The sequence below is a fragment of a genome, unplaced genomic scaffold (genome assembly GCF_019419815.1).
Source record: "Pyrus x bretschneideri cultivar Hongxiangsu unplaced genomic scaffold, Pyrus_bretschneideri_v1 Contig4, whole genome shotgun sequence".
In the NCBI taxonomy this organism is placed as follows: domain Eukaryota; kingdom Viridiplantae; phylum Streptophyta; class Magnoliopsida; order Rosales; family Rosaceae; genus Pyrus; species Pyrus x bretschneideri.
The window spans coordinates 8,446,878-8,459,608 of NW_025999723.1; the positions used below are offsets into that span (position 1 = coordinate 8,446,878).

The 12,731-nt window shown below is 40.0% G+C and overlaps 2 protein-coding genes across 2 annotated transcripts; both read left to right on the top strand.

The window, feature by feature from the left end:
- Window positions 1-3,472: 3,472 nt before the first annotated feature.
- Window positions 3,473-4,952, top strand: LOC103958369 (lysM domain receptor-like kinase 3). Its single transcript, XM_009370616.2, has one exon. It carries the CDS (start codon window positions 3,574-3,576, stop codon window positions 4,771-4,773), a length of 1,200 nt encoding a protein of 399 aa, XP_009368891.2. The 5' UTR covers window positions 3,473-3,573; the 3' UTR covers window positions 4,774-4,952.
- Window positions 4,953-12,106: 7,154 nt separating this feature from the next.
- Window positions 12,107-12,538, top strand: LOC125468781. Its single transcript, XM_048565238.1, has one exon. It carries the CDS (start codon window positions 12,107-12,109, stop codon window positions 12,536-12,538), a length of 432 nt encoding a protein of 143 aa, XP_048421195.1.
- The last annotated feature ends 193 nt before the right edge of the window (window positions 12,539-12,731 follow it).

The following is a 12,731-nucleotide window of genomic DNA, read 5'->3' on the forward strand; positions in this document are numbered from 1 at the left end:
TTGATGATGATTGGATGTTACATAAAAAAATTTTGAATTTTTGTGTCATTCCAAATCATAAAGGAGAATCCATGCTCAACTTTTGAAGGAGTGTTTGGTGGAGTGGAGCATAGAAAAGGTGTTGACTATTACGGTTGACAATACTTCAACAAATGCTTCTGGCTTAAAGGATTTGGTGCACCGAATAAGTGGGTGGGGGATTCCTAATGCACTTTTGCACGATGGAAAATATTTGTACATGAGGTGTGTTGCTCATATTCTTAATTTGGTGGTGAATGATGGGATAAAGATGTTGAATACCGCCATACAAAGCATTCGTAATGCAATTAGGTATGTAAGATTTTCCCCTCAAAGGTTGGAGAGCTTTAAAAGGTGTGTTGAGAAAGTGAGAATAGAAAGTAAAGGGCTTGTGATTTTATATGTCTCTACTAGGTGGAATTCCACATTTTTAATATTGGAATTGGCTTTGAAGTTCAAGATGGCTTTTGATAGGTTGAAAGTAGATGATGGTCATTACCTTCCTTACTTTACTAAAGAAAATCATGATAATATAAGGGAAGGGCCACCTTTTACTCATGATTGGAGTGAGGCGGGAATATTTGCATCCTTTTTGAGACCTTTCTATGAAGTCACTTTAAAAGTGTGTTGTTCTAATACTTAAACAATTCATACTACTTTTTGTGATTTGTTTAAGATCAAAAGTCTCCTCCTTGAAAACAAAGATAATGAATTCTTGTCTATGATCTCCATGTTGATGCAAGAAAAATATGACAAATATTGGGGTTCAATTGAGGATATGAATCAATATGTTTTTGTTGCACTTGTGCTTGATCCTCGCCATAAATTGGAGAAAGTGGTTGATTATTATGAGATACTATATGGCGAGGACGAGTAAAAAGTTGAAAGTGCAACCAATGTGGTGAAAGATTTGTTGTTTGATCTTTACAAGATTCATAAAGAGTTGTCTTTTGAAACACAACAAAGCACAAGTAGTGGTGGTAGTTCTCAATCGGCAACTACAAGTAGAGATCCTTTATCAAGCATAACAGAGATTGAAAGAAAGTTGAATGAGAAAAGTGAAATGAGACAAACAAAGAGAGCATGTATTGTGCACAATGATTTGGATAGGTATCTTTTGGATCCTTGAAGGGGATGAATGGGCTTTCTAAGTATCCTTATTTGGCATGAGTTGCAAAAGATATTTTAGCTATTCCCGTATCAACCATCGCTTCGGAATCCTCCTTTAGCACAAGTGGACGAATAATTGATCCATATTATAGTTCTTTGAGTCCAAAAATGGTGGAGGCTTTGATATGTACACAAAATTGGCTTAGGTCAATTTGTGTAGCATTACATCATAAGCCAACCATTGAGGAGATTGAGTTTTGTGAAGAAGTTGAGAAAGGTAATTTTACTTATTGCATTTGGTTTTGTTAGACTATTTTAATTAGATGCTATGTTGCATGCTTGCTTTACATCATGTTCTTTCTTTTTTTATTTGTATGTAGAAATGGAAAGTCGAAGCTCAAAGAAAGGTGCTATGTTGCCTCCTAGGCCGCCTAAGTGTTGAGCTTGAGCTTGAGGACTTGGAAGATTTTATTTGTGCAAGACATGAAGTGATGAAACCTTGAAGGTTTATTAACTTTATTTGACTTGTGTGATGTTTAAATTAGGACTTTTTGAAGACTTAAATTTTGATGTTTATTTTAAGTTTGGGCTTTGGAAGACTTTATATTCTAGTTGGACTTCAAATGTTTATTTTCATTGTCTTTGATTCTAGTTGGAATTCTTATGTTATGATTGTTGGAGATGTTAAAATTTCATATTTCAAAATTTTTCATTTTTTGAGACTTTTATGAGACTTTATGTTTTTAGATTAATTAGTAACTTCCCCCGTGAACCCATCCCTGGAGAGAAGGAAACATCACCGGTAACTTCCCTTATGATTGTTGGAATCTTGGAGATGTTAAAATTTTTTCATATTTCAAAATTTTTCATTTTTTGGAGGGGGAGGAAAAAAAAAAAAAAAAAACCGAAACCAAACCAAAACTGAACCAAAAAAAAAACCGAACCGAGAAAAAACCGAAAGAAATTGAACCGAACCAAACCCAGTCCTAATCAAATGTGCATAGCGTTTCACCTAAGATTTAGAAATATCCAAAGCTCTTATTGAGACGTCATAGCTTGCGGAACACAACTTCTTCTGCCCTTGCGTGCCGACTGAGATATAGGAAAGTGCCTTCATTTTCTCAACCTACAAAACTACTTTACGATTATTTAATGAAAATATCCCGGATTTACACCGTAATTAGACACAATTACTAGAAAATTAAGTCGTATTTTGGCAACGGTGCTGTGCTGATTATTGTTTTTTTAGTTTCTATTTTTGATATTTTTATTCGTAAAAAGTAAATTAAAATAACTTTAAAGAATTATTAGAAAGAAATGAAAAGAAAAAAGGGTATTTTGGTTCTGATTATCCTTTTCATGTTCTTGACTCTTGACCCAAATGTTGTGTTTGTCATTCCGCAGACATTTGACCAGCACCAGATAAGCCCTGCATGTCGTTGGCCCCTCAAGCAGTCGTTTTGTGTGTTATGGATAAGTGAAGGAACATGAAAAAATATATCAATTTTCCACTTATATTATGATATATGAAGGGCTGCTTGAATAGCGTACAAATAGATAGACCGGATCATTCTTTTTATGTTGAACTCAACTTAAAAATATAAGTAGTTGAGCAAACATTTGTCCTACGAATTTATTATGATTGATTTATTATGTGGTTTAGTCCATATTAAAATAAAGTATTAGTATTTTATTCACACTATTTGATAATTCAGCCTTTGCGAAAGAATAAGCAAAAGGTTCTCGTTGGGTTCTAACATAAAATTTTGTGACTAAATATTAAATAATTGATATATTTTTATTTTATTTTAAAAAGGACCGAATTCTTTTGAAAACCAAAATGATTTATCGAGGCATTTAAATCTCATGATCATCATCTTATAATTCATTAGCATTAAGAATCGAACACAGAATATGCCGTGTAGAATACGGATCTAAATTTTTTCTCAATCGGACCACCACATGTTGGTTAAGTGATATATTTGATTGATCATATTGTATGTTTAAGATTAATAATAATAAAGGAAAATTAATGGAAATAGTTTGAAAATTTTGAGTTTTAGCGATAAGGACAAAATAAAGGATAAAGTAAATAGTTTCAGGATTAACTTTTTAATGTAAAAATATGATTTTCAGTTAAATAAACCGTACCGAGAGTTTTTTTATTAAAATTCTCTAATAATAATTTTGATCACGTGTATAATTAAAGCTTATAAAGTGCTTTTGATAAAAACACAAAGTACATGGTTTCTTTCTTTCCAGTTCTATCGCTTTCGTTTTCTCCCGTGTTCTTTTGTGCGCCGTGGCAACGACTGTACTCCCCCATATTTCTAAACACCCACCGCCCCCCAACCCAAAACAAAAAATACACAACTCCATTTCTTCTTCCAACCCCAATTCTGCTATGATCGACGCGCCTCCGCCGCCCCCTGCACCGCCGTCCCTATGTTCTGGACCAAAAAGAGGACGCAGGTGATTGAGCCCAAGAGCCTCATCAAACACCGAGAATCCTCCTCATCATTCCCCGACCCCTACTCCGCCATTTGCAGCACCACCATCGACAACTCCAGCTACAACTTCTCCAAATCCTCCACCTCCTCCTCCTCCTCCTCGGTCGCCTCCCTCAAATCCTTTAAATCCTCCCTCCCTCAAAACCCCCAAATCTACGACCTCTCCGAGATCCGCTCCGCCACCTCCAACTTCCTCCCACACCGCCGCCTCTCCTCCTCCTCCACCTCCTCCTCCTGGCGCTGCTCCATCCGCTCCGAAGACGCCGTCGTCTTCCAGCGCAAGTCCCGCCTCCCCCTCTCCCTCCCCGACCTCCACCGCCGCCTCTCCCTCATCTCTAAATCCCACCACTCCAGCCTCATCAAGCTCCTCGGCGCCTCCCTCTCCGGCAGCTACGTCTACCTCGTCTACGAATTCGTCGCCGGCGCCAACCTCGCCGACTGCCTCCGCAACCCGAAGAACCCGAGCTATACCGTCCTGTCGTCGTGGCTCTCCAGGATGCAGATCGCCACCGACCTCGCCCACGGCCTCGATTACATCCACCACTGCTCCGGCCTCGACTCTACCTTCGTCCACAACCACATCAAGAGCTCCAGCATCATCGTCTCCGAGCAGGACCACCTCGTGCTCGGCGCCAAAATCTGCCACTTCGGTACGGCAGAGCTCTGCGGCGAGACCCAGGCTAGGTCGAACAAAATGGAGGGCACGCGCGGGTACATGGCGCCAGAATTTCAGCTCACCGGAATCGTGACCCAGAAGTGCGACGTCTACGCTTTTGGGGTGGTGCTCTTGGAGTTAATCTCCGGGGCGGAGCCGTTGAAGTACATAATGGACGGAAATGGCGGGAGCGGCGGGTATAGGAGGGTGAGTTTGATCGAGTCGGCGAGGGAGGCGTTGAGTGGGGGATGTGGCGGGGTGCGGAGGTGGGTGGATGGGAGGCTAAAGGATTCGTTTCCGATGGATGTGGCGGAGGAGATGGTATTTGTGGCGTTGGAGTGTGTGGAGGAGGATCCGGATAGGCGGCCCGATATGGGTCGGGTTGCCGGTTTGGTATCGAAGCTGTTTTTGGAGTCGCATAGTTGGGCGGAGAAGATGAGCGTGCCTATTGACATCTCTGTTTCGTTTGCCCCTCGCTGATTTTTTTTTTTTTTTTTTTTTTTTTCTGGGGTTCGAAATTTATTAGTTTATTTATTTATTTAGAGGTTTTATGTTCAATTTGATTGATTAAAATTGTAAATAATTATATGATGATGTGAATAATTTTACATACAAAACGATTCATTGAAACAAAGAATTTACAGAAAATTGATCTCACATCATTTTTGTGTTATGTTGCTCCATTTCTCCCTAATGCCCTCCAATCACTCACTTTCCCTCCACCCTATTTTATTTATATTTTCTCTCGTGTACTTTCCTTCCACCAATACCACAAAAAAAAAACTTCGAAAATAAAATTGAAACGACTATTGAGACATATTAAGTTCGATTGGATGAAACGAAAGGGTTTTCATTATTTGCTCTTAAATCTAATTCATATGGAGCATGTTAATTCCATATGCATTTTCCTTAAAATATCAACTATTCATGATAAAAAAACTGTGTGCGCGCAAAAATAGATGAACATGCAGATGATCATAGTCAAGTCTTAGATCTTCCTACTGGATAGAAAGACTTAATGCAGAGCACAACTATATAAAATTGCATTTTTGACTACCACAATTGGATATATTAATTAATAGGCTGCGTTAACAAAAGACTTAATCAAATCATATAATACTAATTAGCATTGTTAATTATTTTTGTTTGCACACCAAGTAAGAATGCATGGTTTCTCTCTTGGCTGTTCACTCAGAATTATCAAATTAATCGGCTAATGGTCTACTCCTTTCAAATTTACAACGCACTAATATGTAATTAAATGACTTACATGTAATCGTATATATATAATTTTATTCTTGTCTCCATTACATTCTCTTACATATATATATATATCTTTCTCATGAGCGTATATGCATCTCGTCATATGCAAGTTTTTTTTTCAACGAGAGGTAAAGATGTTACCTCCACCGAGAACTTATCTTCATAATGGGAGGAAAGCAAAACGCGTTGTTATTGATATGTTTCTAATCTTGTACTACAAGTTTCGTCAACAATTTAAGTTTCACATGAATTACTCTAATCATACCTAATCTTATGAGAACTGTACTATTTTGCTACCTAGGATGCACAAAATAAAATAGAATATACCCTCAACAATTTTACATGAAAATTGCCAAAGTGAGGTTCAGTAGAAAATCTTCATAAAAGTGTTCGAAAGAAATGTCTCTAAATTCCTCTCTAGCATCTCTCTAGGGTTTGCTAGGAGAGCGGTGGGGTTGATAATTACGGCGTCGGCCGTCTAGTTTTTGGTGGATTCTAGTCATTGAGTGGATGTTTATCAGATTAGCATGAGATATGGGGGAGAAAATTAGTGGGTTCTTTTGGACATGTTTGCAAGCAGTACAAAGGCGGATGGAGGATATGGTGATGAATGGCTCTCACTGAGGAGGGGCAAAGAGTTATTGTGATTGACGATAAGGAGGGTGTTTTGCTTCGAGCCAATAAGGTTTTCTTTGGTTGGGAGAGTGCTCTCATGCAAGCCGATTAACAAGGAGAGATTCAAGCATTAGATGGTGAATCTTTTGAGCCCAAAGGCTAGGGTTATGATAGTGGAGATGGACGATGGGTTGTTCTCGTTTGGATTCGAAAACATTCGAGAACATTCGTTAGTGTAGAAGGGAGGGCCATGGTTGTATGATGGTGCCCTCTTGGTGATGGCAGAGGCGGACAGCCTAGCGTATCCTGCTAGTATCCCGTTGAAGTTTCAAGAGTTCTGGATTCAAGTGAAGGGACTACCCCTTGCATATATGACTCGTCATATGGGGCAATTATTGGGAACTAGATTGGAGTGCATGTCCTGACTGATCAAAGCCGAAAGGGGGACCAATTTGGAAGCATTATGCGCATTAGGGTTGAAATTGATATTTCAAAGCCATTACAGCGTAGTTTGTTACTCTCATTCCAAGGCACAGAGGTGGGGATTGATAAACGATATGAGAAGCTTCATGTAACTTGTTTTATCTGTGGGATTATTGGGCATATGGAAGAGCAATGTGTCAGTTCCAAGGGAAGAATGAAGATGATCGTTCGAAGCTGTATAGACGATGGTTCTAAGAGGATGTGTTGGGGGATAATTATAGGAGGCCACGAGGTAAAAGGTTTGGGTTAGAGTCATCGCAGGGCTAGTCCATGAAAGTGCCATTGTATGTGGAAGAAGGAAAGAGCACGAAGAGTTCTGCAATTGAGGTACAGGGAATGCTGGAGGATGAACAAGTGACGACTGCTAGGGCTGGAAAAAAATCCCAAAAATCCCAAACCAAACCGAAAAAATCCCGATCCCAAACCAAAAAAATCCCAAACCAAAATTCCCGAAATTTTCGGTATGTAATCCCGAACCAAACCAAAATTTTCGGTATGGGATTCGGTATTCCATCTCCATTTTTTCGGTATTCCCATACCGAATTGAAATAAATATTATATATATATATAATTTTTTTTATTATAAGATAATTATTTCAACCGTTCATTGTTTTAGATTTAATCTGTATATATATATATATATATATATATACAATTACCAACAAGAAGGAAGCAACCACAAGCATCAACAAGATCAAGGGGACGAAGGGGCCGAAGAGGCCAACAATATTTATAGACTTTAAGCTCTGCTTTTTAGCTTTTGGTTTGTAACTTAATTATTGAAACTTTGGCTCATAACTAATTTTTTTGATTTTGGGTTTGTTACTTTATTTATAAACCTTGGCTTGTAACTACTATTTTTGCTTTTGAGTTTGTTACTTTATTTATTACTTTATAATATGTCAAATTTTAGCCCAAAAACATAATATGTCAAATTTTAGTCCAAAAGCCCAAAAACATTTCGGGATTCCCAATTTGTCCCGAAATCCCGAAATTATTTCGGGATTCCCGAAAATTGGGATTCCCGAAAATTTGGTTTGGGATTGGGATTGAATTTGGGATTCCCAAAAATTTCGGTTTGGGAATCGGGACAATGGTTTCGGTATGGGATCCCATACCGAACCACCCCTAACGACTGCAGTAGGACAGGCATTCAGCGAACATAGCGGGGCTGGGTTTGCCGCTATTATTATTAATGGTGGTATTAATCTGCCTGATTTGAATGCGGAGCTGGAGCTCGAGGAAATGATGGCAGATAACGTGGCAGAGAATTCGGCAGTTATGGCATGTCAACAAATCCTAGCAACACAGGAAGACGTAGGTTTGACTTTGTTTGGAATTAATTTGAATGCACCACCAGTGGGGCAGGAAAAGCATGGGCAGGTCCAAACAATTTCAGAGTTTGGAGAGCAAGTTGATGCACAAATCAGGAACGGGGTAACTGATGTTGGGCCTCGAGTTAGATGAGGTTTATTGGTGATACATCAGGTGGGTTCATTGGGACAGTTGGTGGGTGATGAACAGATTGGAGGGGGCCCATTACTATCAAGTGTTAAGGACACAAGGTTAGGTTCAGATTTGTTCCAACTGATACCTATCATTGAAAATTATCAGAGAGTTCGTAAAAAGAGACACCGAAGAGGGAGATGTGTGGGGGGTACGAGCAGTACTCAGTCTAGTGCACGGGCCCAGAGGGTTGCATCTCTACCTCTACTAGGGAAACGTTCTGCTCGTGGAGATGAGATTGTGGGGACGTAGCGTAAAGGTCGAAGGAAATTGGTTGATAGCTCGGTTCTGTCTAGTTCATCGGCGGAGGTTGACAGGGGTCAACCTCGCTGGCACCAATAAGTTGCCTAAGTTGGAACTGTCGGGGGCTTGGGAACCTCCAGGCAGTTCATGTACTTCAACGTTTAATCTCTAAGCAAGACCCCACTGTAGTGGTCTTATGCGAGACAAAAAGTAATTCTCGTCACATGAACCATTTACGTTTAAAGCTTAATTTTGATCGTATTTTTACCGTTGATAGTAGGGGTAACTCTAGAGGACTATGTGTTTTATGGAAGGATGAAATAAATTTATGTTTTCGATCTTATTCTTTGAACCATATTGATTTTGATGTGGGTGTACCGGGGGAGTCGAATTATTGGAGACCCTTGGCAGCAATGAGTCTAAACCCTAGTTATGCATAGGGGATTTTACTGAAATCCTCCAAGCTAATGAGCAGGAAGGGGGTAATATTCGAAATAATAGACAAATGGAGGGCTTCCGTAATGCAGTGAACCATTGCCGGCTTCTTGATCTTAGTTTCTCAGGGAATAAATTTACGTGAAAAGGTAGCATTAAGGTAAGGTTGGATCGAGCATTGAGTAATCAAGAATGGGTAGATTTCTTCCCACTGTTCAAAGTGCTACATTTGAACAAATCTACTTCTGATCATGTTCCGGTACTGCTTAATTGGTCAGGGCGCACTCCATTGAGAGGTAAGAAACAATTCCAGTACAAGGAAGCTTGGCATTTGTAAGAAGGTTGTTCTGAAGCTGTACGAAATAGGTGGGAACATCCAGTTATGGGTTTGCCAATGTACTAAGTTACCGAGGAGATTAAAATGACGTGGATGACGCTAAATAATTGGGCTAGTAGCAATGTGAGGCCCGGTCCAAGAGAGATTCGGGAAGTGGAGGATAAATTGACGACGTTGTTAGGCCAACCGTTTACTGAGGAAACTATCAAACAAAAGAAAGAGCTTGTGGTAAAGTTGAATAAATTGCTGGAAGAGGAGGAGCAGTTTTGGAGACAAAGATCGAAGGAGAATTGGATTAAGTTGGGTGATCGTAATACTAGATATTTTGATCAGAAGGCAAATAGGAGGCAACAGCGTAATAGCTTGTATGGGTTAATGGAAGATGACGGGATTTGGCGTGAGGATCAAAGCGGAATAGAGGAAGTTGTGGTGTCATATTTCCAAAAGCTCTTCACATCAAATGGGGAAGGAAACTTTGATAAAATTTTATGCCATGTAAACCCTTTGGTCATGGAGGAGATGAACAATTCTCTTGATTGCTCGTTCACAGATGAGGAAATTAAACATGCAGTCTTCTAAATGCATCCCACGAAAGCGCCAGGTCCAGATGGTATGTCCCCTAGTTTTTATCAAAAACATTGGAGGGTTGTTGGGATGGATATTTGTAACAGGGGTCAGGAGTATGCTTTTTTCAGGGCAAATATTGCGAAAAATTAACTACACACATGTTACCTTGATTCCCAAGGTTAAGGATGCCACGATGATGACACAACTTCAACCAGTAAGTTTGTATAATGTCTTATACAAAATTGTGGCCAAGGTACTTACGAATAGGCTGAAGCTTATTCTTCCCCATATTATTTCGCCTACTCAGAGTGCTTTTATTCTGAGGCGTTTAATTTCTAATAACTATTTAGTTGCTGCTGAGGTTGCTCATTATATGCATAAACGCTCATCGGGGTTTAATGGTTTAATGCCTTTGAAGTTAGATATTAGCAAGACATATGACCAAGTGGAATGGAATTTTCTTGAGGCCATGATGCATCGAATGGGTTTTTCAGATCGTTGGATCAGGATGATTATGTTATGTGTTACGACAGTTTCTTATTCTTTCAAATTTAATGGTTATCCCATTAGTTATGTGCATCCGAAGAGAGGAATACGGCAAGGTGATCCACTATCCCCCTACTTGTTTGTTATGTGTGCTGAAGGTTTATCAGCCTTATTGACCAAGGCAGAGATCGATAGAGTTCTTTAGGGCATCAAAGTCTGTCATGATGCCTCTAGTATTCACCATCTGGTCTTTGCTGATGACAACTTTTTATTTGCACGAGGGACTCTTAATGAATGTTAGAAAATTAAACAGGTGTTAACGAAAGTATTAAATGGTTTCAGGTCAAGCAATGAATTTGGAGAAGAGTTATGTCTCATTTAGCCCTAATCTTACAGGTCATAATCAACAGTTATTGGCGGATTGTCTTGGTATATGGCGGGTGGATTTTCATGATAAATATTTGGGGTTGCTGGTGTTAGTACGGCAATCAAAGAAGGAAACCTTTGCATATGTGAAAGATAGGTTGTGGAAAAAGTTGCAAAGTTGGAAGGGTGGCCTATTGAGTAGTGTAGGTCAAGAATTATTGGTGAAAACGGTGGCTCAAGCATTGCCTATATACTCTATGCAATGTTTTCTTCTCCCTAAATCGTTTTATGAAGAGTTGAATATGATGATCGCTAAATTCTGGAGAAGTGGTGACTTGGGCAAACGGAAAATACATTGGTTGAATTGGAAATGGTTGTGTAAGCCTAAGAATGAGGGAGGGCTAGGTTTTCGGGACCTATATGCTTTTAATCTTGCATTATTGGCGAAACAGGCTTAGCGATTTATCCAGAATTCGGAGTCTCTTGTTTTCCAGGTTTTCAAAGCCCGTTATTTCCCTAGGTCCGAGTTTCTGGATGTAGAGGTTAAGGTCAATAGCTCAAATGTTTAAAAAAGTATTGCAGCCTCAAGACTGGTGATCCATAAAGGCTATCGATGGCAACTGGGTAATGGGAGAAGTATTCATATATGGCGGGATAGTTTGGTGCCTCGTGAGTCTTTCCTCCATATTTTAACCCCACCACCGGAGCACTAGGACAATGAGGCTTCTGTGGGTAGCCTCTTCTAGATGGAACCGAAACAGTGGAATGTTCCGTTATTGTATGATTATTTTTCACCGGAGGAGGTGGAACTAATTAGAAGGTTGCCACTTAGCATTCGAGATGTCAAGGATCGTCGGATGTGGAATTACAAATGGAATGGTAAGTTCACAGTGAGAAGTGCATATTATGTTGCTCGGGGATTAATTTTAACTAATGGAGAGGGCGCATTGGGGTCGTCTTCCTTCTCTAGTGGTATAGGGGAGAAGTTATGGAAGAAATTATGGAATGCCTGTGTTCCGGGGAAAGTGAAAATTTGTGCTTGGCGTGCGTGTTTGGATTCATTGCTTGCTCGTTTAAATCTCAGTAAACACTAGGTAACGAGTGAAGAGAGGTGTGGGGTTTGTGGGGGGCAAGTTGAGTCAACGGAACATGTGTTACAAGAGTGCAGCATGGCAAGGGCGATGTGGTTTTGTAGTTTAGGCATAAGAGTGGATACGGGGAACCGAATGTCATTCATGCAATGGATGGAGAATATTTCCATGCTTTTTCCATTAAATGGGTTTGATCTTTGCTTGATGCTGATTTGGACCATTTGGAAGCATATAAATGATGTGATATGGAATGGTAGCTCGTTATCACCGTATGAAATTATGATTAGAACAGAGGGTTGGTTGCACGAGTTCCACAAATGGCATAAGACGGGGAGACAGAAGGTTAATTGAGTGGTCCAGAAGTGGCGCAAGCTTGGTGAGCATTGGATTAAATGCAACTTTGATGGGGCATGGCGTCAGAATGGACATCAAGAGGGGATACGGGGTGGTAATCAGAAACCATTTGGGGAAATTTTTGGCAGCTGCTGTAGGTCCAATCGTGAGCCCATCCTCTGCTATACATGCAGAATTTTTGGTTGCTCGTTATGCGGTGCTGCTAGTACAAAACCATTGGCCGGAGGATGGTCAAATTTATTTTGAGGGTGATGTGAGCTTGGTGATAGCTACTATGATAGGGCAGGGGGATGATTCTTCAACTTGTGGCCCTATAATTAATCACTTGAGATGCTTGCTTGCAGAAATGGCGCACTCGATAGTCAACCATGTTCAACGAGAAGGAAATGAGGCGGCGCATAGACTTGCTAAAATGGGTCTTAGTAGTTCTCAGGAGATTGTGTGGTTAGAGGAACCTCCAGATTTGATTCAGGATATATTAGTCGAGGAGGGCTTGTAAGTTGTCATTTTGCCTTTTGTTGTTAATTGTTCGTTTGGGGATATGTTTCCAGTTTGTGCGGGACACTCTTTTCCTTAGACCGAGTTGAAAGCCCCGACAAGGTTTTTATCGAGGCCCATTGAGCACACTATCCTTAGGATGTACGTATTCTTTGTTTGCTTAATGAATATCGTACCTTGTTTCAAAAAATAAA

Bases quoted from the DNA above. Each gene is read 5' to 3' on its own strand.
- LOC103958369 (XM_009370616.2), top strand. From the start codon at position 3,574: ATGTTCTGGACCAAAAAGAGGACGCAGGTGATTGAGCCCAAGAGCCTC.
- LOC125468781 (XM_048565238.1), top strand. From the start codon at position 12,107: ATGGACATCAAGAGGGGATACGGGGTGGTAATCAGAAACCATTTGGGG.